The 25,571-nt window shown below is 55.2% G+C and overlaps 1 protein-coding gene across 2 annotated transcripts in view; it reads right to left on the bottom strand.

The window, feature by feature from the left end:
• The window catches only part of CPT1A (carnitine palmitoyltransferase 1A), a 56,075-nt gene extending 33,387 nt beyond the window's left edge, over window positions 1–22,688 (bottom strand). The window contains exons 1-3 of one of the 2 annotated variants that reach the window (XM_049641699.1): window positions 22,531–22,688; window positions 6,759–6,912; window positions 3,691–3,830 (exon numbers count right to left, since the gene is read on the bottom strand). In XM_049641699.1, coding sequence (XP_049497656.1) covers window positions 3,691–3,830; window positions 6,759–6,899 — 281 coding nt within the window. In that variant the 5' untranslated portion in view covers window positions 6,900–6,912; window positions 22,531–22,688. Of the gene's footprint in view, window positions 1–3,690; window positions 3,831–6,758; window positions 6,913–17,872; window positions 18,127–22,530 lie in introns of those variants that run through there. The other variant, XM_049641706.1, reaches the window with a different exon arrangement.
• Between the last annotated feature and the right edge of the window lie 2,883 nt (window positions 22,689–25,571).

Genomic DNA, 25,571 nt, shown 5'->3' with positions numbered 1-25,571 from the left:
CCTACCAAGTGATGTTATACACCTGAAACTAACATGACATTATATGTCAGTTGTATCTCGTTTTTTTATTTTTATTTTTTTCAAAATTTTTTAACATTTATTTATTTTTGAGACAGAGAGAGAGAGAGCATGAACAGGGGAGGGTCAGAGAAAGAGGGAGACACAGAATCTGAAACAGGCTCCAGGCTCTGAGCTGTCAGCACAGAGCCCGACGCGGGGCTTGAACCCACATACCGTGAGATCGTGACCTGAGCCGAAGTCGGACGCTTAACCGACTGAGCCACCCAGGCGCCCCAAGTATCTCGTTTTTTTAAATGATTTAAGTGTGCTTCAAATTATTAACACAACCAATATACAGAAGCTAAAGGTACTTCCGATATTGAAACACCGCCAAGTTAACACCTTATCGTGCTTAAGTGACATTGAAACTAATTATCTTGAAGGTAAAATACTTTTCCTCCAAAATTTGTGTCTTTCTATAAGCCGTCAAATCTGGTGTTCAAGCTTGGGGTGCCCGGGTGGCTCAGGAGGTTGTCTGACTCTTGGTTTCAGCTCAGGTCATGATCCTGCCATTCGTGAGATCGAGCCCCATGTGGGGTTCTGCACTGATAGCATGGTCCCTGCTTGGGATTCTCGCTCTCTCCCTCTCCCTCTCTCCCCACCTCTGCCCCTCCCCCACTCGGGTGCTCTGTCTGTCTCTCTCTCTCAAAATAAATAAATAAACTTAAAAAAAAAAAATCTTGTGTCCAAGTTTAACTATAGCCTCTGCTTTATCTCTATACTTTCTTTTCGGATAGCGTAATCTATAAGCCAGCTTAGATCTAGGCATTTAAGAACCTATCTCTCAGATCATCTACGCTTTGGATTCCGAAGTCCTACATCACTGAAGGAAAAGACACATACCCATTAGGTCCACAAAAATTGGAGAGTATCATGACGTTAACAAAGAGATGACACATTCAGGATTTTTAATATAATACACATATGGATACTTGGATGACAAGCATTAGCAAAAAAAAAAAAAAAAAAGCCTTCTTTTATTTTTGTTTTTTTATTTATTTTTGAGAGAAAGCCCACAGGGGAAAGGGGCATAGAGAGAGGGAGACAGAGGATCCGAAGCGGGCTCTGCACGGTCAGCACAGAGCCCAACGTGGGGCTCGAACTCATGAACCTTGAGATCATGACCTGAGCCAAAGTCAGAGGCTTAACCGACTGAGCCACCCAGGTGCCCCCCCAAAAAAGCTTTCTTTTAAAGAACACATTCCTTCCGAGGCTGCAGGGGCTGGACAAACGCAGAGCATACCCCACACAGCCAGTACGTCTATGCTTATGAAAAGTCACCCGGGACCGTCGGAGATGCTCTCCAGGAAGATGGCTCCAGAATGACCCTCGGGCCTGGAAGACGCTGGCTCTTAACCTGGTCTTTCTAAATCTGGGCCAGGGACGGCCCAGTTCACCGCAATTGGTTTAGAGGGAGCAAAGAAACAAATCGTATAAAGACCCAGATTATCAAGGGCTGTAAATAGCCAAGACTTCTAAATATAATCCAGTGTTAAGAGTCCACACTGGAGAGTAAATTAAAAATCTGTGTTAAACCCACAGCAGTCTGAAACGTACGGAGAAATAGCATGACCCAGGGTGGAGGCCAGCCGTCTGCAGGGGTCGGCCTGTGACTCCCCAGGATCACCCGGACAGGAGGAGCAAGGTTTGCCCAGGGCATCAGGAATGTTGGGGTCCCCGCCTTGGCCTCCCAGGCCCCCAAGGCAGCGCAGGGGATCTGGCAGGCGTTCAGCCCAGGCACGCTTCCCCTGAAATGATGGCATTTTTATTCTAGGCCCTGCAGACGCTTGTAAAGTCCCCAGCCGGCATTCCTGAGGCCGCGTGGAGGCCGGGAGCGACTCAGCTGGACTCTGGGCTTTCAACAAGAAGGGATCAAGGGCAAAGGGCACCTGCTCAAGGCGACCCAAGGCCACGCTTTAAAATTTTTTTTTTTAATGTTTATTTATTTTTGAGAGAGAGAGTGTGAGCGGGGGAGGAGCAGAGAGAGAGGGAGACACAGAATTGAAAGCAGGCTCCGGGCTGCTTTCTCAAAAGGCCCAGAGTTCATCTGCTCGGCTTAGACCAGCCCCCGACACGACAGGGACGGCCCGGGAAACGTGAGGACACGCCTGGGCTGCCCTCTCGTCCGTCACCGGGGTTCCCACCGTCCACACGTGCCCTCTGGCCCGAAAAACAAAGCCCAGCTATGGGACGAGGCCTCTGGGGACCGTTATCGCTCTAGTAAGAGACTTAAAAGGTTTGTCAGTGCAAACAAGCAACAGAGAAATAGGATTGGAGGTCTGGCACGGAACAGCCACGGCAGCTGGGAGGTACTAGGATGCTTTCCAACCAGAAAATAGGGGTGCCTGGGTGGCTCAGTCGGTTGAGCGTCCGGCTTCGGCTCAGGTCGTGAGTTCGCGGTTCGTGAGTTCGAGCCCCGCGTCGGGCTCTGGGCTGACAGCTCGGAGCCTGGAGCCTGCTTCGGATCCTCTGTCCCCCTCTCTCTGCCCCTCCCCCACTTGCTCTGTCTCGTTCTGTCATCCGGCCACTCAGAGCCCCATCAGGCAGTGCTGTTTGTTTCGTGTCTGTCTCGTGGGACGGCTCTGTGAGCAGGCAGCCCAGATTTCGGAGGTGTGCGGCCCCCACTTCCTCTCCCTGGGACTCAGCACAAGAACCCGCCCCTGTGAACACTTCACTTTACCACGGAGACCCCCATGAGAGAAGTCGCTGAAGCACAGGGTGCAACCTACAAGCGTCACGCCATCCCTGGGCTGCAGGGAGGAAAGGACTTCACAGGGGTTCCGTTAATGCCCTCCAGGCCGTGCCCACACTCCACGTGGGACCCCAGGCACCACCGACCTTCTCAGAAAAGTATCAGCCCAAAGGCTCCTCCAGGACAGATATCATGTAGAAAGCTGATTTTCTAAGACTAGAAAAATCTAAGACTCTCAGGAGTGCTGGGGTTCCCGCTGGGGTTCTAAGCCACTCTGACAGGTGCTAAGGGGCTGAGGTCCCCCCCAGAGCCAACAGTTCTCAGGGTCACAGACTCCAGGATGGACTCCAGTGCAAAGAAGTGACCGTGTCCAGAACCAGCTCCTGGAGCAGAAATCCCTTTTTTGAGGACCCTGCAGTCAGGCTAAGTGCACCGACCACCACCTTGGGCCCTGACGTGACTTCCCAGTGCAACTCGGGACCACGTGCTTCTTAGCCCTGGGCTTCAGAGGAAGGGCCACGAGGGACCACGGACCCCCTGGGGACCTTAACACTGGTCGAAGACACAGAAGAGAGCCTACAGGAGAACAGCAAAGCTTCCAAATGAATCGGAACAGGAAGTTATATATATGTAAAGACATAAAAATATCAGCAACAAGGGGCACCTGGGTGGCTCAGTCGGTTGAACTTCTGACTTGAGCTCAAGGGATGATCTTGTGATTCGTGGGTTCGAGCCCCGCGTCGGGCTCTGTGCTGACAGCTCGAGCCTGGAGCCTGCTTTGGATTCCGGGCCTCCCTCTCTCTCTGCCCCTCCCCCCCTCAAATAAATACACATTAAAAAAATTTTTTTAATAATAAAAGAATACATACCAGCGATAAAAATCACTAATGAGAATCGCTAACTTCCTAGAGGGTTTGCAATCTGGAAAGAGTACTTACCTAGTATCAAGGGTCCGATTGATTTTTGCAATTATTCCCAGCGAGGGGTCGATCTTCGCGTACATGGTTGACATCACACCCACCACCACGATGAGCCAACTGGAGGGGCTGGCCGGGTACACGCCGGTGATGATGCCATTCTAGAAACAGAGCAGGCACCGTGAGCACGTCCCGCCCACAAAATCCACGGCCCCTGGTAGTGAGGGTAGTGGGATGACGGACAGTGGGAAGGAGGCGTTTGCAGCACATCGTGGCTAAGTGACCACACTGTCACTACTGGAAATCTTCCCCAGGGCCTCCAGCCCTTTATTTCCTCTGCTTCTGAGCCAATCCCCTCCCTGGAGCAGATTCCCTGAGAGTGACCCCAAAACATGAGAATAGCCTGAGCCACTAGCTTAACACCAATTCCCCCCATCTCCATCCAGACTGACTCATGACACCGAGTTAAGGATGTCATTGGGGCGCCTGGGTGGCTCAGTCAGTGGAGCGTCTGACTTCGGCTCAGGTCACGATCTCGCGGCTTGTGGGTTCGAGCCCCGCGTCGGGCTCTGCGCTGACGGCTTGGAGCCTGGAGCCCGCTTCGGATTCTGTGTCTCCCTCTCTCTGCCCCTCCCCCGCTCACGCTTTGTCTCACTCTGTTTCTCAAAAATAAATAAATGTAAAAAAAAAAAAAAAAATTCAAGGATGTCACTGAGCCAACCATGAAGTCCTGCCCCAACCTGCTACACCTGGGATGCCCCAAGACCCCAGCTCCCAAACCACCCCTCCTGCTGCTCCTGAATCAAAAGACCACTCAATCCCCAAGTATTTCCAAGACACCTCACTCCATGTTGAGAATCTGTTGAACCATCCTTCAGCCAACACCCCCACCACTAAAAGTAACAAAAAACCACAGAAAGTAGCAGGTGTGAGGGCCCGGCAGATATGGAACAAAATTTTGGAAACCAAGTGAGCAGTGTAGCTCCTTATTCTCTTTATTTATGTGTTTGTTTCAAAACTTCTAACTTAAAGAAATTCTTTTTTTTTTTTTAACATTTATTTATTATTTTTGAGACAGAGAGAGACAGAGCGTGAACGGGGGAGGGTCAGAGAGAGAGAGAGAGAGACACAGAATCGGAAACAGGCTCCAGGCTCCGAGCCGTCAGCCCAGAGCCCGACGCGGGGCTCGAACTCACGGACCGCGAGATCGTGACCTGAGCTGAAGTCGGACGCCCAACCGACTGAGCCACCCAGGCGCCCCCTCAAAGAAATTCTTAATAAAGCCATCTTAATAAGAGATTGCTTTGACCAAGACAATGGATTTAAAAGCTCTCAAAGCCCACCTGAATTTTTAGAAGACAGCTGCATCCCTACATGCTATTCCCACCCAATCCCCCGCTATTGAGAGGCGTAAAGGAAAGAGATTTTAAACAAAGTGGGGGTCCTTTTTGGTGTTCTCTCAAGCAAATGTTTTTAAGACAAATAAATACATATATTACGTTATATTAAAATGGGAGGCAGGGGGCGCCTGGGTGGCTCAGTTGTTGAGCATCCAACTTCCGCTCAGGTCATGAGCTCACGGTCCGTGAGTTCAAGTCCAGCCCATCAGGCTCTGTGTCGACAGCTCACAGCCTGGAGCCTGCTTCCGATTCTGTGTCTCCCTCTCTCTCTGCCCCTCCCCTGCTCATGCTCTGTCTCTATCAAAACATGAATAAACGGTAAAAAAAAAATTTTTAACAAATAAATAAAACGGAGGCAGGAAGGGTCTAGACAGAAGGTCTCCCGCTCACCCGCCGTCCCCCTGCCTCCCCTCTTGCTCCGAGCCCTGTGCTCCTCTGCAAACCCCTCGGTTAGGCACAGCTGTGCACTGTTCAGCTGTCCTACAAGGTCTTTAAGACCAGAGAACATTTGCACTGGGTTGCAGCGATTGATGGCCATAGCTCTGCACCCAACTTTCTCTTTTCTTGGATTTGAAAGTAAAAAGGGGTTGCTCTGGACAAGGTTGGGTGGCAAAACGCGCTTCTCCCTCTAGGTGGCGCCCTCCCCCACCACAGGTGCCTCTGGGGCTGGCTTGTGACCTGGAGCCCTCTGGCTGTGCCCCAGGCACCTGTCCAGCAAGGCCGGTTCCCAGGGACCTGTCCACCTTCTCTGAGGTCACTGCTCTCACCTACTTTGGCTCCTGGCACCTTCTCAACAGCCCTTCTGAGCCACACCCTCTGAAAAGGAAACTGGAAAATGAACAGTTATCCGTTTCCCTCACTGCCGGTGGGGGTGGGGAGGAACCGGACAATTCTCTCGTCTGAATTTTTTCCATATGTGTATTTTATTCCTTCCATGATTTTGGAAATAAATTGAATTTACAAACAAAGGGGAAACAAGACTCGTGGTTAATTAAAAACGGTGAATACATATCCACTCTTTCAGGTAAACAGGATTGAGAGCATTTGAAGCTAGCTATATTTGAATTTACGTGCACCTATTTCAATGTTTGGCTAATTTCTTTTTATGTTTATTTATTTTTGAGACAGAGAAACAGCATGGGGGGAGGGCAGAGAGAGAGAGGGAGACAGAGAATCCAAAGCAGGCTCCAGGCTCTGAGCTGTCAGCACAGAGCCCGACGCGGGGCTTGAACCCAAAACCATGAGATCATGACCTGAGCTGAAGCCAGACACTTAACCGACTGAGCCGCCCAGGCGCCCCAACGTTTGGCTAATTTTATCAGCAAGGTAGCCGTTAGGTAAATTCACTGCAATCCACACAGCTGGGAAACAATCCTTTTTCTACAAGGCGTAAGGGGTTCTGGGCTCCAAGCAGGAGACACGGATGCTGGTCTTTCCTCTGCTTCTCCGAGCAGGCTCTCTGAACCCCAACTCATCTGCCTACGGGGCGCCGGTTCCCCTGCCTGCCTTCCAGAACTTCTTCAGGAAGCCGGGGAGTGTGTTTCACAAGGACAGAGGAAGTATCAATTGCGCGGCAATCGCTCTGAAATGCAATCGCTCTGAAATGCTTTTTCACCTCACCAGCACCTGGAGGCGTTTTCTCAGATGCTAATGTGAGCGCCGTACAGATCTAAACAGGTATCTGCTAACCTTGAATCTGATGAACTTCTTTTTCCAGGAATGAAGTCCAGACAGGTAGATCTGCTTCAGGGCTTCGTGGCTCAGCCGCAGGTCGATCCCATCTGGGGTGACCGTGAACTGGAAGGCCACGGCTTGGTGGGCTTCCGCCATCTTCAGTAACGCCCTAGGAGGAGGAGGGGAGAGCGTAACGCACCAGCGTTTCACCGGATGTTAGAAAACCCCTTCCACAGCCCTGGGATTCGTTCTGAATTTGCAGGTTTCCTAGCCATTTAACAAACTTAACGGTCCCTTACGAGATCCGATCCTGGGATTCCATGCCGACCCCTCCCCTGCCTGTCGGGCACTACACAGCCCACCGCACCCTCTGCTCGGAGGCCTGGGGCGGGGATCGGCAGAGTCCAGGAGGGGAGCCCCCTCCCACCCAGAAACCCCCACCCCCTGGCCCCCGCCCCCGGGCCATCCCATGGCACCAACCCTCCAGGCCAGCAGCCCAGGCCACACCCAGCTGACTCAGGAAGCTGGTGGCTGTTGGCACCCTGCAAATGCCGCCTGGAGGCTGGCACAGAAGAAACCCAGAGGGTCCACAGGATGGCCCTGAACCCCTCATCTTCAGGCCGGGGCACCGGGACTCGGGCGTGCCTGTGGCTGCTGACTTGAGAGACCATCCCGGTCGCCACAAAGACGCCACGAAATCCAGGCGCACGGAGTCCTCAGGAGTGGGTGCTTATGCGTGTCGGAGACAGGCCCCCCCCCCTCCTCCTCCTCCTCCTCCTCCCTCCTCCTCGGAAGCTGTGACTGAAACCAACCTGGGTCAGCAACCCGAAGGCTGGAACACTGAGGAGCGCCCACAAATGAACGCACCTTTCCCGTCAATGGCTCCAGGCCGGGTCTCTTTGGCTCCCTTCCTCCTGGCCCGTCTTCTTCCTTGGCCACTCCTGATGCCCTCCCGGCCTCCCTCCCGCACAGCCGGCCCCTCGGCCACCTTCTCTTCCGACACTCTGCCCGAGCGCCCCACGAGGAAAGGGCAGCTAACAGAGGGGCAAAGTCACCGAGGACCGGGGCAAAAACCCGACACTGAGCTTTCTCACCGCAATTCCTCCCGCTTTTACCTGTTTGAGCCTACAGAGTGCGGGCGTAGGACCTACGGAAATCAACAGGTACCGTGCTTTCAAAGATGCCCAGTTACAAAAGCCCAAACTAGCTTAGTCTTCAGCTAATTGGAACAAAGAGCCCCAGGAGAGGCCCCAAAAGGCACGCAGCTTTCATTCGAGCGCTCCTTCGACAAGAGTTTGTTGACTGCCTCCGGTGTGCCAGCCACAGGGAGGATGGAGACCTTGGCAGGAGGTCCCCGCCCCAACTCGGACAGAGAGGCCAAAAGAGGGGACCTCCCGGGTGACACAGGAAGCCCAGAGGGCAAGCCTTTCAAGCCTAAAGGAAAACGAGCCTCTAGGTAGAGGTCAAGGGCAGGTCAAGGGCAGGGTGGCTGAGGTCAAGGGCAGGCAGCTAACTTTGGAGAGGAATGCCCAGAGGCAGCCATGGGAGGCAGAGGGGTTTCATGCTAAGAACGAAGGAAAAGCATTCCAAGGGCTTTAAGTCACTGTTTCTGTTCTCTAGAAGTCCGCTCTGGCTGACGTAAGGACTGTGGGTGGGGCCGGGAAGCATGACCAGTAAGAGGGGGAAGCAGTCTTCCAGGAGACAGGGGCGCCAGTGGAGGACCGGAGGAGGACCCACTCCAGAAAGCCTTCAGAGGCCCCGGGGGATTCTGGCCCATCCGCTCACGGGAGCCACTCGAGGACACAGGAGAGTGTCGGCGTGGGCAGGACAGGTTGGGAGTGGGAGGGGCGTCCAGGTGGGGATGCCGGGGGCAGAGGGACAGGCTGGGACGGGCACACCTGGGAAGTGTCACCACGCAGCACCTGAGGCTCTGACCTGGTCTGCCAAGCGTTCAAGGTTATCGACGTGTTATTTCATGGGCACGGAGCCAGCCTCCCTCGCCTGGCCGGCTGTGCAGGCCCAGACCCCAAGTCTGAGAGCCGCGAGCTCTCCAGGCAAATGCCTGCTGCAGGTAATTCGAGATGTTGACGGGGCATCCAAACCACTCTGAATCCTCTCCCTCCAAAAGCTATCCAAGGGTCTCTAGGATTCTCCAGGGGCCTCACGGTTAACCCTTAGCCCCTCCCCACGAAGATTTCAGGCTACACGCGTGGCAGGAGGCAGGCGTCACGGAGAGAATTCTGCAGAACGTGAAGTGTGGCAAACAACGTTACGGACTGGCTACCCTCTCGATGGTTTGTAAGATCTTTCAAGGGCTTTACCCAGACCTGAGGGATTATTAATGCAGATGGAACATAAACATCGTGTCTGTAGACCATTGTATCCAAAGGTATGGGTCCCGGTGTTTGCTCAGGAATCTCACCTCCGCCAGGGAGAGGCAGGTGAGATAGGGAGTATCTGCGGTCCTTTCCAGGAGTCAACGGCCTGGTCAGAACACTGAATTTAAGTCAGGATTTGTTTGTTTTGATTGCTTTGAACTAAAAGCCAGATGTAAGAGTCCTAAATGCACCGCAGAACGGACAATTTGGCTCTCTAGTTTCGCAGTCGCCTGGACACCGCCCTGAGCAGAAGTCCCTCTTCGAGCCATAGCGGTCATTAGTGGACCAAGTGAACCGGACGACAAAGGTTTGAAAACTGAAAACTCCCTGTGCAAACCTAGTAAGCGAACATTCCACCCATCCTGGCATCACAGCCTCATGTTTAAAAACACTTGTGAGGGGCACCTGGGTGGCTCAGTGGGTTAAGCATCTGACTGCAGCTCAGGTCACGATCTCACACTCCGTGAGTTTGAGCCCCACGTGGGGCTCTGTGCTGACAGCTCAGAGCCTGGAGCCTGCTTCCGATTCTGTGTCTCCCCCTCTCTCTGCCCCTCCCCTGCTCATGCTCTGTCTCTCTCTGTCTCAAAAATAAATTTTAAAAAAAAATTAAAAAATTAAAAAATAAATAAATAAAAATAAAAACAAACACACTTATGAGAGGCGCCTGGGTGGCTCAGTGGGTTAAGCGTCCGACTTCGGCTCAGGTCGTGATCTCACGGTTGGTGAGTTCGAGCCCCACGTCGGGCTCTCTGCTGTCAGAGCAGAGTCCACGTCGGATCCTCTGTCCCCCTTTCTCTCTGCCTCTCCCTCTCTCACCTAGGGTTGGGGGCAGAAGGAGGACTGAGTGGGGTAGATAGCTAAAGGCAGGACGGCTTCTTTCTCGGGCGATGAACACGTTCCAATGTTAACTGTGCTAATGGTTGCACATATCTGTAAAGAGACTCATAATCGCTCGACTGTTCACTCTGGATGGGCGTGTGGACTGTGGGGTAAGTTAAACCACAATAAAGCTGTTATTTAAAAAAAAAGAAAAAGAAAAAAAACACTGCCTCAGGAAACTGAAGTGTTATCTATTCAACATTTATGCCCCTAAACCTCTCCTCAAATGCAGAATCCCAGTGTCCCACTCGCTGAGAGCTCACTCCTTCGAACAACTGTCGGCTCGCGGCATCTGGGAACTGCCGTTAAATATTTTTAGGCAATGGGGCGCCTGGGTGGCTCAGTCGGTTAAGCGGCCGACTTCGGCTCAGGTCATGATTTCGCGGTCCGTGAGTTCGAGCCCCGCGTCGGGCTCTGTGCTGACAGCTCGGAGCCTGGAGCCTGCTTCGGATTCTGTGTCTCCCTCTCTCTGACCCTCCCCTGTTCATGCTCTGTCTCAAAAATAAATAAACGTTAAAAAAAAAAATTTAAAAATAAAATAAAATAAAAAAATAAATAAATATTTTTAGGCATCATAGGATATTGTTGTTGTTGTTGTTGTTGTTGAAAGAGGTGCTGTACTTTAGCGACACATACGGAAATATTTATCAGTACAAGTTTGTCTTCTGTCAAGTTTAGGGTCTGCTTCAAAATCTTGGGGGTAGAGGGCATGGACGGACAGAATTATGAACCGTGAGGGCCACGGGTGGGAACTGACGTCGGGCAGTGGTCACACGGGGGTCTGCTGTGCCCGTCCCTCTTCTGTCGGTGTGTGATCCTCCCTTATCACTTCTGAAAATGTGTTGACTGAAATAAAACACCTGTCCGCTGCAGCTCAGTGCAATCTCATGCTCGGAGACCAACTTTCAAAGCTCCCTAGACCCTTCGAGTGGCCGTCAGCGTCCGCCTTCTGGGCACATCTCGCCCGCCGGCCACGTGAGCCGGAAGCCAGCACCCACGGAGCCACGGCCAGGCCCCACCACCCATGCACAGAGTCAAAGTCAAATCAGGAGGGGCCCGTTCACAGGGTTTCTGCCCGCCCACAAGCCGGCCCTTGCACTCCAGTGTCCGTAACCGGGAAATAAGCTAGACCCACCCAACGACACCTCGAATGTCAACAACAACAAACGACGGGCAAGGCTACCTGTCAGATCACTGCACCCCCTGACCTACCATGCCCTGGCACGACCTGCACGACGCAGGGCACGCCCTCACCTCTCACCCAGGTGGGTGTGGGCAAAGCCTGCCTGCCTGCCCGCCCTGCCTCCCTCACCTCCCAGTCTCCCCCAGAGGAGGGCCAGAATAACTGAGGAGGACGCAGCTCCCAGCACTTCCCAAAGGCTGACCGCAACCGGAGGCTGGGGGAGAAGAGAGACCCCCCCCCCCAGGTGGAAGGAGGCGAGCCATTCATCAATTCAGGGACAATCAGGAATTAGGAGGACCCCACAGGAGGCCCGGTGAACTTGACTGTACTACACAGCAAGGTCGTTTTCTGCCCCGAACGTTTTAAATCGGGAGATGCTGGAAACACGGACAAGTACAGAACAATACCTATGAGCCCCCTTCCTGGAATATTAGTTTTCTGCCGTATCAACTTGACCCTGCCCGGTCTCCCACTCTCCGCTCCTGGGTCAGCCTCCCTGGAGCCCCCTCCTGGTGACTCCTGTCATTCTCTCAGCACAGCTGGGAACCCCAACACCCTGTAAGAGGAAGGGCCCTGGGCCAGCTGGCAGGCCGGGCCTGCGTCTGGATCCAGGCCACTTAACTGGACAGCTTTTCTCTGTAACCCTTCAACCTTCCAGGATAGCGGCGGTGAAGGTCCTCAGCACAAAGGGGGCCCCCGAGGGCCTTGTGAGCAGGCAGCACCCCCCCCCCCCGCCGGCCCCTGGTGCTGTTGGAGGTTGGGGAGGGGGGCTCTGCTATGCCCCAGCTGAGAGACACAACTAAACAGTCTGAGCGCTGGCCTCACTCACCATCCTCTTCCTCCCGGATAAGGTGACCGGGCATGTAGACTCTTATCTGCTACCGCCCCTCACCCCTGGCAGGATTCTGAGCTGGGGGGTCCCTGGTTCCTCTTCCAGCCCCTCTGCACCCCAGGAGTTAGCGCCGCACAGGGCCCTGCCTGGGGCTTTAACTGCTACCTCACCACCGTTTCCCCTCCTAGAAGCCCACCACTGCCTACCAGGCTCCGTGCCTCACCCCTGTGACGCGCACAAGCACCAGACCCTGCTAATTTGCAAAGCATGCTGTCCTCCCGCCACTATCCCATACCATGCCCGCCTGAGCACCTCTCTACCTGGGTGGAGAGAGGTGACCTCCCCGGGGACAGAGCTTACGGGCTTACGCGGCATGACCCCTGGGATCGTCCGGCATGACCCCTGGGATCCACCTGCTCGGCAGGACGGCACCTGCTCCCCGAGTTCTCAGCCAGCTAGAGAAGAGAATACGTGTACTGGCAGGAAAAGCAGGAAAGACCGGGGTGGGCGGAGGGGGGGGCGGGGGCAGGGAGATAGGCTGCAAAGAAAACACAGACATGAAAAGAGAGCTTAACTCCCCTTTGTGTCAGTCATTTGTTCTCTCAAATCATCACTGAGCAACTACCAGACGCCTTAGGACAAGAAATCTGGGGGCGCCTGGGTGGCCCAGTCGGTTAGGCGGCCAACTTCGGCTCAGGTCATGATCTCGCGGTCTGTGGGTTCAAGCCCCGCGTCGGGCTCTGTGCTGACAGCTCAGAGCCTGGAGTCTGCTTCGGATTCTGTGTCTCCCACTCTCTCTGCCCCTCCCCTGCTCATGCTCGGTCTCTGTCTGTCTCTGTGTCTCTCATAAATAAATAAACGTTAAAAAAATTTTTTTTTAACTTTTAAACAGAACAAGAGGGGCGCCTGGGTGGCTCGGTCGGCTAAGCGTCCGACTTCGGCTCAGGTCATGATCCCGCAGTCAGTGAGTTCGAACCCCGTGTCGGGCTCTGTGCTGACAGCTCAGAGCCTGGAGCGTGTTTCAGATTCTGTGTCTCCCTCTCTCTGTGACCCTCCCCTGTTCATGCTCTCTCTCTGTCTCAAAAAAAAAAAAAAAAGTTAATTAAAAAAATAATAAATAAAAAAAATAAAACAGAACAAGAAATCTGAACAGGAAAGGGGTACCTGGGTGGCTTCGTTGGTAAAGCCTCCAACTCTTGATTTCGACTCAAGTCACGACCTCAAAGTTTAGGAGTTCAAGCCCCACATCGGGCTCTTCTCGGACAGTGCGGAGCCTGCTTGGGATGATTCCCTCTCTCTTTGCCCCCTCCCCGTTCTGTCTCAAAATAAATAAGTAAACTTCAAAAAAAGGTCTAAACAGGAGGGAACAGGGTGGCAGGGGAATCACGTTCTGGGAACACAGACTGGCCGCCCCTGCCCCAGGTGGTGCGACCGAGTAGCGGGGAGGCCCCTCGGGGAGTATTCTCGATGCCAGGCCACCTCTCGCTGTGCGCCTGCCAGACCAGCTCAGCAGTAAACTGGAAGTCAACAGCTTCAGGCAGCGAAATTTATCCAACGTGCTGAAGACACGTGTCTCCGCGGTCTGGGGTGCTGTGGGGCGCCACGGACCCGTTTATTTTCCCTGGCACCGCAGAAATCCTCCCTGGCTGCGCCAGGCGCGGAGGGCGCCCGCCCGGACCCCACGCGATGGTGAGCTTTGCACAAACCTCCTCGCCTGGGACACACCTGGGCGCCGCGCCCCCAGGCTGAGCGTCGCGCCCCCAGGCTGAGCGTGGGAACCACCTAACGGTGCTACTTTGGAAATCACGAAGGCCACCAGAGGGGAGAGGTGCTTCCAAGGACGATGCCAGAGACTTAAGCACCTTACGCTAATCCGCTCTCGGAAAAACACCAAGGTCCAGAGTAAGGCGCTCTGGTTGAGAGCGCCGACCTATTTATCCCAATTCTTATAAATTCCCATCACGGGCCTATTAGGTGGCTGCTCCTACAGCGTCCCAAGCTCACTCCCCCAGGCCCCTCCGCTTGGGCCAGCACCCCGGCCACCCCGACCGTGATGGGGGTGGGGGCGGGCCCTGCTAACCCCAACTCACAGCTGGGATGCCTTCTGCTCTGCTCCCATCTTCCGGCTCCGCACACCCAGCTTAAAGCTCCCCTCCTGCAAGGCTGCCTTTGAGTCCACATTCCCAGAGAACAACGTCTCACCGGTTCCATTTGGTGATTCTACCCGCACTGACTGGCTGATGACTCTCACTCGTGCGCCTTTCATTTAATCTCCCAACGGAAGCGGTGAACGTCTCCGGGACACGAGTCCTTGTTCAACTGTGAGTCCAGTGAGGACCACAGACAGTTCTCCCAACGCCAAGTGAAGAAGTTGGAGCGGGGGGAGGGGGGGATGATGTCGCAACAGCTCATTCAATGTCGGTCAGATTATTTTAATTTCGCCAACTTTGCCCAATGCCACTCACTGATCTCTGGCCAATAAACTGGTCTGTACTCCCATGTTTCACGTGTCCCTGCCTTTGTCTTCCTTCTCCTCAATCGATTCCTTTTCTCCATAACCGCAGAGGTCAGCGGCCCGCCAATCGTAACACTAGCCATCCCGAAGCCGGGTCCCCTTCCCCTCCAGAAGGCCGGCCACGGTGCCACCCCCAGCCCCAGAGGTCCTGGGACTGGCAGCCGCTGAGGAAAGGAGGTGAAAGGTCAGCCCAATGCCAAGTGCTTAGCTGGATTCCAAAACAGGGGTGGGGGGTGGGGGGGAAATTCAGACATGGAAATCGCCTCCGTAATAAACAAACCATCGCACCTGCCACGTGACATGGGACTTCCAACCAAAACATATAATTCTGTGCTGTCAGAGCTCTTCCAACAGAGCCTTGAACCCAGATAGGGAGGTAGGAAGGAAGGTAGGAAGGTAGGTAAGTAGGTAGCTAACTAGCTAAGACAGATAGGAGATGCAGACTCACGTTTGTGCTTTTAGCAACGAAAATACAAAATACTCCTACCAACCTGTTTGGCTTATGCTGGACAATGTGATGCACATTTCACCCAAACTGCCCACTTAATTCCCGCCAGAGCCGGGGCGCCTGGGTGGCTCAGTCTGTTAAGCCTCCGACTTCGGCTCAGGTCATGATCTCTCGGTCCGTGGGTTCTAGCCCCACCTCTGTGCTGACAGCTCAGAGCTTGGAGCCTGCTTCGGATTCTGTGTCTCCCTCTTTCTCTGCCCCTCCCCTGTTCATGCTCTCTCTCTGTCTCAAATATAAATAAACGTTAAAAAAAAATTTTTTTTTAATAAATAAAAAGGAAAAAAAAAATAATTCCCACCAGAACCCACGGAATGGCACAAATTTACCAGGGAGAAGACCAACGCTCGGGCGTCGGGGCACACATACCTGCCCAAGGTCACGGCCAGCAAAGAGCGGAGCTGGGGGATCAGACCCACGTCCAACCCCCCAACCCACGTGCTTACCTGCCAGGTGAAGGAGACACTCCATTCAAAGTGCCACGCGAGATCGCTACAGCTCCGACACAGATGCGAAAGTAGATCGCTCCGCTGTAGCCAGAATGATGCGACTGCAGTCAGCAATGAAACCACAGCAACTACAAACACAACCAGCGCCAACTCTAAAATTGTTCTCAGGCACCCGTCTCCCCGCTACAGTTGCACAATTTACTCGCACGCGGGAGCGGGCCCTGTCTCCTACGGCCCAGCACAGCATCAACAGCGGGCAGTGACTCTGGGGGCACAGCCCGTTTCCCTCATCAGGGAGGAAGCTGGGGCCGGAGGACTCTCGGGCCACCACCCCTGGAAAAACTCTCGAGGGGAGACACCGCAGGCACCATCTACAGCACCGTCTTCGACGGAGGCCAGAGCGGCGCCGCGTATCCCTCTGGGGCCCAGCGACCGGTGTCCGGGACGGTTCTGCTTGGCCACACAAAGCTGGTTCTGCCTCCAGGATGGACACAACACGGGAAGCCATGTTCCTGCCAAGCAGGACTACAGAGACGGCACCCGGGCCGGCCTCAGTGCTGCCACCCACGGCACTTCAAGGAAGGTACCAGAAGGTTCCGGAAGGGTATCAGCCAGGGGAAATCCAGACCTGCATGTGTGGCAAGGTTCTTTTCTTTTCTTTTCTTTTCTTTTTTCTTAGTAATCTCTACACCTAACGTGGGGCTCGAACTTACAACCCCGAGATCAAGCGTCGCGTGTTCCGCTGACTGAGCCCACCAGGCGCCCCAAAAGGGTTCGTGAGGTTGCTCAGATTCCTTCTTGCTCCGTCAGTATTTCGTATTCCCGCTACTACGGTCACGATTAGGGCGAGGAGTTAGGCGCAAGCAAAAATTAGCAGTAACAGTACGGAAACGAGAGCACCCATCCACCCGTGTGTGGGCGCATAGCTTTCTGCCCGTCGTGTGCCGTGTCGTACTCACTTGCAGACATGACTTTCCGTGATTGTGCTCTTGTGTTTTCTTGATAAGTGCATATGCAGATAAATACAGATTATTTCCCTAACCTGATGGAGGCACCTTAGAAGCGAGAACGTGAGACGCAAAACTCACTTTGTGTTTCTGGGAGGGCTTCGTGTGCAAGAAACGGGCAGGAACGGTCACTAAGGAGGTGGGGTCTCTTGAATCCACCACTGGGCATTTAATATTTTCATTAATTAACTGGCCATACAGTTAACTTATCGCAGTCGAGTATATCATAATACGCCATTCACGTTTATGGAGTAAATACGCCAAGATGAGGCAGGTTATAGAGGGAATTCTGAATCGTTACACCTTTAAGTCTCTGGGAAAACAACAGCTTCTGCCTAGTGACCTAGTGAGGTGCTGTAAAAAATAAACCAAATGTGGGGCGCCCGGGTGGCTCAGTCGGTTGAGCATCTGACTTCGGCTCAGGTCACGATCTCGCGGTCCGTGAGTTCGAGCCCCGCGTCGGGCTCTGTGCCGACAGCTCAGAGCCTGGAGCCTGTTTCGGATTCTGTGTCTCCCTCCCTCTCTCTGACCCTCCCCCGTTCATGCTCTGTCTCTCTCCGTCTCAAAAAAATAAATAAACGTTAAAAAAAATTTTTTTAAATAAAAAAATAAGTAAATAAACCAAATGCAAAAAGCGAAAAACAAAAAATAAAAGTAAACCAAAGTCAAATCACACCTAGTGTGGCCCCACTGCAGGAAGTAATGGCTAATCAGATGAACGCAGAGAAATGTGACCTGTGCAAAAGAACTGGGGAAAGGTCACTGGGGGTCACATTTTTGTAAAGAAAATACAGAATGTCTTGGCAGTTATCTGCGCCGTCCGTTCAGGTATTTTCTCCGGACGCACGCCCACGAGGACCTGCCCCCCAGCCACACCGTCAGCAAGCCGCTGACGAAGAAGCTTGCGTCCCCCCAAAAGACACCCCCGGACCTCTCCTCATCCCACGCTGTTCCCACAAGTGTTCCCAAAACCACCGGCAGGGGGGCCTTCACCCACAGCATGCTCTTCACCCAGAAGTGTAATGTAACTGAACTTAGGAAACCACAAGTTCCAATTCAGGGACCGGGGAGCACCGTCATACCCATAATCCCTGCCTGCGGCCACGGGATTATTTGCCAGAACCCGTGCCCACTTTACACCCTCAAGACTGGGGTCACACCCGGCCCCCTCCCGGACCCTCCCTGGTGACGAAGAACAACAGGTGTCGGAGGCACCACTTTACAGATGCGGAAACGGACACCCGGAAACACGCCCAGTGGGCACGGACGTGGGCCCTCTGCCTGCACTGCGGCCCGAGAAGCAGCAGCAGCGTGCTGCAGGGAGAGAGCACAAGCTTCGGAGAACACGGCTCTGGATCCAAATCCCAGCTCTGACACTTACCGGGCCGTGTGTGCAGGTGGGGAAGAGAGAAAAGGCTCGAGCACATGTCACAGCCTCATCACGAGACCCTCTGCCTGGCCTATAAAGTATGAGAATATCCAGCCGTCACATCAAGTGATGGGCCCAACACATCAGGCCGTCAAGGCAGGAACACACTGGAGTGTGCCGGGCTTCCAACCGGAGTCCCAGGCTCCAGGAACATGGGCTTCCGTGTGGACTTGCCGCCTCGCCTCCTTCTTGCCAGTAGACCCCCTCCCCTCACTCTATCCGCTCCCCCCACCCCGTGCTGGCATCGGATACCCCCCCTCCCAATCATCTGACTTTGACATTCAGCTTGCCACAGCACTGCTGGGCTCATTTCTAGTGTCCCTTGTTGTACCTGCCGCTGTACAACAGGGGGGGCTTGAGAAAGTAGAAAGAAACCTAAACTCTTCACCCTAAATCTTTTTTTTTTTTTTTAATGTTTATTTTTTGAGAGATTGACAGAGTGTGAGCAGGAGAGGGGCAGAGAGAGAAAGGAAGACACAGAATCCGAAGCAGCTCCAGGCTCTGAGCTGTCGGCACAGGGCCCGACGCGGGGCTCGAACCCACGAACCGGGAGATCGAGACCTGAGCCGAAGTCGGAGCTCAACCAACTGAGCCACCCAGGCGCCCCACCCTAAATCTTCTTTAAGGGCAGTAGAGATGCTGACATGTAGGAAAATTAGTGATCAATTCATTATCTCATAAATGAGGAAGTCTTCCATAAAACGTAATATTTGAGTTATAGCACACGACGATGTCTGAAAGCCATAGTCATTTTGTGTTTGCTTTTAATATAAACATGTATTGGGGCGCCTGGGTGGCTCAGTCGGTTAAGCGTCCGACTTTGGCTCTGGTCATGATCTCATGGTTCCTGAGTTTGAGCCCCGTGTCAGGCTCTGTGCTGACAGTTCGGAGCCTGGAGCTGCTTCGGATTCTGTGTCTCCCTCTCTCTCTGCCCCACCCCCACTCGGACTCTCTCTCTCTCTCTCTCTCTCTCTCTCTAAAAATAAACATAAAAAAAAAAAAGCATCTGACTTCAGCTCAGGCAGTGCGGAGCCTGCTTGGGATTCTCTCCCTCTCTCCCCTTTTCTCTGTCCCCACCCCACCCTCTTTCTCAAATAAATAAACTTTAAAAAAAAGAAGTTTTAGGATGACACTCAGGTTCCTGGGATGGGTTGGTGAACCACCACATCGGGAGTATGGAGGAGTCCTTTCCTTTTAACCTAAAGAACCTGGTGTCCAACAATTAGCTGATGATTTCTAGAAGGCAGAGCAGTAGCCACCCTATCCACCGGCCCTCCACAGTGGCAAACACCCTACGTACCCCCAAAGCGGCAGGACTCGTGCAGTTGGCAAAATTTCTTTCAATTATTAACTTCCAACAACATTCTGGGCAGAAAAACAACCCATGCAAAATTACAGGTGGACATTCTGGAGAACTGAGGCTCTGGATCACCTCACCACAAAGGTCAGCTGGCTTCAAGCCCAGGGTCTGCTGGGAACCCAACGTCCACCCAGTATTTGCGCGGGGTAGAAGGTGAACTTCACAAAAGGCAACAGAATGTCATAAATCAACAAACATAAAGTACTCCTTACTTGTGTTAATTAACAGATTGAACAACAACACGCCCCGTACAGCCTACACTATTTCTACAGGCATCAGAGACTGTTAGGCTGGTGGCTTCTGGAGAGGGGCCCCGAGTGCCGAGGCCAATCCCGCGTTAACGTCCCCATGTGCACCCCCTTCGTTTTGCACCGTGTCAAACAGAAAAATCCTCGCAGGCCAAGCTCGGGAGAGGCTCAAGCCATTCGAGGAAAACAGAGGCCTCATTAAAGCGGGCCACAGAGAATCTGAAACACACTCGAAACGTGCCAGTTTCATTTTATTCTAAATCCTCCGGGAATCGAAGTTCAGGCTGCCCCCCAGCAACCCAACTCTGGCCCGCCAGCGATAACCACGCTGAGTGACTCAACGTCCTCTCCCACAAAGGAAAAACTGCAGCCGATCAAAGTGCAGAAGCAGCTCCGGGCCAGAGCGGGCGCGCGTTTCCGCCTCCCACCTTCCCCGCCGCCCTGGGAGCCCAGGCTGCGTCTCTAACTGCTCAGCTGGAACGCGTCCCGGAGAGCACCGCAGGCAACTGCGGCCGGCGCGCCCCGCCCCGCCCCCACGGCGCGCGTCACGTGACGGCTGCGAAAAGTAGGGGAAAGGTTACCACGAGCCCCGCCCCCGGCCTGGCGCGCCCGGGGCGCTCAGATCCTGTTCCACCCGCCCGGCTCGGGGAGACCTTCCGGAGCGAGCTGGCTCGCGTCGCCGGCGCTGCCACCCTCCTCCCCCGGCGACACGAAGCGCCTCTCCGCGGGAAGGCCGAGCCCCGCGTGGCCAGCCCTGGGGACAGCTGAGGGCTCAGGGCGCCCTATGCCACCCCACACCCAAACTGCAGCATCGCGTCCCGGCGCGCCCGAAGCGCGTCCGGAAGGGGCTTGCTGCGAAGCCCCGGGAGAAAGTAACAGTGTTTCTATGAATGGGCACGCGGGGCCAGGGTTGCATAAGCGCAGGCCCTGGCCCCAAGACTCCCCGGGGGCCCACGCTTGCCCACTAGATTCCCACTGGCCTGGGGGCAGGCCAAGGGCGGCAGCAGCAGGGACGCCAGGTTTCTTCCCTTCGCCCCTGGCTTAGGCCACTTGCTTTCAGTGCAAACTCGAAAGGTTATTTCGGCCTGTGCACCGTGCCAATTTCTGCCACTGTGATACAAAGTATGTGCGCTCCCTTTTCTCTGTTTGATTTCAACAGATGGGAGTTCAGTGTACAATGTCGGGTCTAGAAATGTTTCACCGGAAGGAAGCCGGTCGTTTGTATGCGAAAAGGAGCCTCCGGGCGCACAGAGGCAGCACCACCCCAACCCGAGTGCTGCACACAGTTCACATCAGACACGATGGCCCCAGACGACTTACAACCAGACGCTGCCTCGCCTCTGCGATCAGCACGATCATCAGCATTATGTCCTCATATTTACGCCACACTCCCCGCGCGTCGCGCTACATACTTTGGAAAAGGCGGGGGGGGGGGGGGATGCTCGCTGGCATAAATGAAAGACCAGTGAGTTCGGCCATTTTTTAATCGCTTGGTTTGGGGTTCAGAAGGAAATAAGCATGCTTGAATATCTGGAATGACCAGAAACCCGACGCCTATGCAAGAAAATGGTGTAACAAAATACACGTTTCAAGAGAGTAAACGGATTTTGTCCGGTACCTTACAAAGTTACCGGTCTCCCACAAAAACCTGCCCTTAAGTATTTGAACTACACAAGGAGCACAGAGGAACCGAAAGCCTGTCCTGAGTCGGGAAAACGGCGTCTGTTCCCTACTGAATCGGGTTGATTACTCCGGAGTTTTAACTCTTGGTGTTAAAAAAGTCAGGTCGGCTTGAACGAAAGCCAACCATCAATTTACATTATAAAGACGCTGACCCACGGCCTTCCCGAACAAAATGAAAGGAACTGGTCGTTGACTCGCCGAGGGGGCTGAGGTTTGGAGCTGCCTCCGTCCCGGCCCGGGACCCCGGGTAGCTCCGCCACCCCGACCGCGCTGTCCCGGCAGGAAGGGCCAGAGCTCCCAGGCCTGGTCACGTGACGCCCCTCCTCCACCCCCCGCCGGGCGGCTGCCGGGCTGGGAACCCGCCGCGACCTTGGGCACACTCACGGCGCCCACCTGCCCCGCACCGGGGGATGGGGGGCGCTCGCAAGCGGGGACCCCGGCCGGGCGCCCCGATCTCGCTCACGACGGGTGCTCGGACCGCGCGGGGAGTCCCGCGTCAAGGGCGTGTCCCGACGGCTGCAATGCGGGGGCGGCCGCAGGAGGCTGGGTGGACTGCGCCCCACGGAGTCCCGAAGGCCGAGCGTCCCTCTAGCTCCCACTGCGACCCCTGGACGGCCCCCTAGGCCCAATCCACCCCCGAAGGGCGAAGGGATGCGGCGGGATCGAGAGGGGGCTGGCGTCGCCCAGCCAAGTCCAGAAGGCCGAGCACCCCTCCTGCAGCCTCACCGACCCTCGGACGGACCCCCAGACCCAATCCATTCCGAAGAGTGGGGTGGGATGAGAGGAAAGGGGCTCTAGCGGCCCCAGGCCGGAGGCATCCTGCCAAGTCCGGAGAACCAAGCATCCCTCCAGCTCCCGCACTGTACCTCCCGGCGGGCCGATCGACCCTCGGGCGTACCCCCAGACCCAATCCACTCCTGGGAAGTGAGAGCGAGAAGGGCGAAGAAAGAGGCCAGTACCCCTACTGGTCCCGAGCTTGGCGCATCCTGCCCAAGTCCGAAGGGCTGAGCATCCTTCCCGCTGCCGCACCGGACCGGCACAGGAGGCCCGCGCGCAGACACACCCCTAGGCGGACCCCAGACCCAATCCACCGCGGGAGGTGGGGAGTCCCCGACCCGCTCCCGTTTCAGGCTCCCCACGAACCCCGCCGTCCTGGCGGGGCGACGCCGGAGGTTCCCCTCGGCGCTGCGGCTCGGCAGGCGGCCCCCGCACCCCCCGCCCTCCGGAGCCGGACCCTGGCGGTCCCCGCGCGCCCCACCCTGGCGCCGGCCGCAGGCCGCGAGCCCGCGCCCGCTCGCCCAGCCTCGGCCCAGCCTTACCGAGTCGGCAAACGGAGGCGCGGCGGCGGCGGCGGCGGCGGCGGCAGCGGCGAAGGCGGCGGCGGACTGAGCGAGCGGCGAGCGAGAGCCGGGGGCGGGAGGGCCGCGGGCGAGGCCGAGTGCACCCGACGCCGGCAGCCGCCGATTGGCTGCAGCTCGCGGGGCTTCGGTGCGGGCGGGGCTGAGACTCCCGGAGCTCGGCGGGTCGGGGGCGGGACCTGGACGGGGCGGGGCATCGGCGGGGCGCCTAGGGGGACGCGTCAGGTGAGGAAACCGAGGCTGCACCGAGGCCCGCCACCTGGGCCTCTGCCAGCCGGGGGCCCAGGGCGACATTCCTCACGCTGGAGACTCTGTTTTCTCATCCGAAAAATGGGCCAACTCATTTGGCCCAGGCCCATGAGAGCGTTTAGCGTGGTGCCCGGCTCATGCTAGCCCTTTACAGCCATTGCCCGTATAATCCTCAAAGCACCCCTATAAATAGCTGATCCCCGCCTGGGCTGCAGGAGGGATCACTACTTGCACGCGATCACACAGCTAAGAACGTGGGTGCGGCGTTGGGCCCGGTCTGACTCCAGAGCCCACGTCCCCAATCGGACCTTATCCCCAGCTGATGCGATCCCGAGGCAGAGCGGCTCGCGGAGCCAAAACGCTAATGCGAATTCCGGTGACCTTTCTGAGCCTCCTCCTTATCTAAGTGGGAGAAAAATACCTCCCACGGGGGCTTTGGTAAGTTTGGTAAACTATTCAGGCGCCTAAAGCACTGTTGGTCCCAGGAAAGACATGGCTGGAGGTGGGGTCAGAGTGACCGAGAGAACCCTGTGTGGGTCACTGAGCTCAGGAGAGGCGTCGAGAGTGCAGTCACCGGCCGATCCCAGGAGTCTAGGCCGCTGGCAACGGCCGCAGGGCGCTCAGGGAAGTGCGGGCAGAGCTTCCCTCCCTCCCCGCCCCGCCACCCCCACCCCTGCCCCTTCCCTATCTTCGCCTGAAATTTTCCCAGGTCCTAGCCGGGGGTCCCGGATACAGCAGGAGCTCCATACATGCACCCGTTTTAGGACAGAGACCCGGCTCTGCTTAAGGTCGATCACTTCTTTTATGAAAACCCCATGCTTGCCTCCATCTGGGTCTGTATTATTTGGTGGTTACCCCTGAACGGCTTAGAAGAGAAAACGAAAGTTCTCTCTTGTTCCCGCCCCCCATCCCTCTGCCACCACCACAGTCACCCGTTGGTGCGCGCTCTCCAGACTGCTTTCAATAAAGTCACGGGATCCGCTGTGTTTAACACTCTGGTTTTCATTTGGACAGAGCTCCCCGTGGAGACACAGAAATGCCCTTCCCTTCTGCGGTATTTAACCCGCCCCACGGGCACCTATGCCCCCTTTTCACCGTTGCAGGTACAAGTTAGGCTGCGCCGACCGTCAGCGTGCCTCTGTTTTTTGTTTTTTTTTTTTTAATTTTTTTAACGTTTTATTTATTTTTGAGACAGAGAGAGACAGAGCATGAACGGGGGAGGGGCAGAGACAGAGGGAGACACAGAATCGGAAGCAGGCTCCAGGCTCTGAGCCGTCAGCCCAGAGCCCGACGCGGGGCTCGAACTCACGGACCGCGAAATCGTGACCTGAGCCGAAGTCGGACGCTTAACCGACTGCGCCACCCAGGCGCCCCATCAGCGTGCCTCTTTGAGCTCCGCTTTCTCTCTGCAGATGCCTAGAGGTGCAGCAACCGGGTCAAAGGACAGGCACCTGCGACATTTTGGTGACATTTGGGTGCCACTTGCTGAGCTGCCCTCAGAAAAGCTGACTAACGTCTACGTCCGCCCGTGCGTGGGAGAGGAGCCGCGGCTCCAGGAGATCGCCAGTGCTGTCATTACCAGTTCTTTGCATCTCTGCCAATCCTAAAGGAGAGGGTGTAGACACCTCTCCTTACTTTAATTTGCATTTCTTTGAAGTGGGAAGTGGCCACTGCAGGTTCCCGTCTGGACCGAGAGCGATCCCAGGCCCTCACCTCCCCCCCACACACACCCCCACCCCCACTCGGGCCCCCAGCTCCAGACTTCCCGGCGCAAAAGGGCAGGTGAGCTGGGCCCGGGGCACACCTGCTCAATGCCCAGTTGCACTGCACCTGCCTGGGCCGCTCCATCGTTCTCTACTCTCCTATCTGGCACCTAGGCCTTCCTGGTTTGTGCCCCGGACTGTCACCCTCACCTCAAATGCCCTTCCCTCCTTTCCCTGGAATCCTAGCCAGCCCTCTGCAGGTCCCCGCCCAAGGTCACTTTCTTCCTCACCCCAGTGCTGTCGTGGACCCCCCCTGGGATTAGCCCCGAGCCCTGTGTGTTCCCAGGGCTCTGCGGCCTTGACAGGGCACCCCTCCCTGCAAGCCTCCTGGGTGCCACCTGGGCGGGGGGAAGCGGGTCAGGGCAAGGCAGGACAGGACCGAGGTCCTTGGGGCGCCGGGGCTCTTGGCCCCAATAATGAAATTCACACCACTACCAGTTCCGGCCAGAATGTGGAGGCCTCATTCCCCTCCGGTGAGCTCCCCGGGCTGGTGAGGCAACCACTGTTAATAAAGAGCCCAAGAACTAGGCCCCTGGGGAGCTCTAGGCCTGTCGGATCCTGTATTCCCTTTGGGCCAAAAATATCCCAGAGTTGGCCTCAGAAACTAAAGTAATCTTTCTCAAGCTCTGGTTTGTTTGTTTTTTGTTTTTTCAATTCTTTCCCAGGTCGAATGAAACCTTCTATAGCAGATGCCTATTGTGGCTATAAGGAAACCTTTTTTAAAAAAATGTATGTAATGTTTTTTTTTTCACTGAGAAACCCCCCCCCCTTTGTTTTACTCTAAAAATATCTTTTTATGGAAAAATTCAAGCATACAAAACTTAATGAGAACAGTATAATAAAGTCCTGGGTAACCAAAACTCAGGTTCAACAATTGTCAAGCGAGGGCCTGACTTGTCTATGCTCCTGCCCCTGCCTTTAGATTTCTTTAAAGCAAATCCAGAAATCTTACTGTTTTGCCCACAAGTTCTTGAGTACAGATCTCTAAAA

This window comes from Panthera uncia, chromosome D1, assembly GCF_023721935.1.
Source record: "Panthera uncia isolate 11264 chromosome D1, Puncia_PCG_1.0, whole genome shotgun sequence".
In the NCBI taxonomy this organism is placed as follows: domain Eukaryota; kingdom Metazoa; phylum Chordata; class Mammalia; order Carnivora; family Felidae; genus Panthera; species Panthera uncia.
The sequence above is the reverse complement of the archived record's forward strand: the minus strand, read 5'-3'. Positions and strand labels throughout refer to the sequence as shown.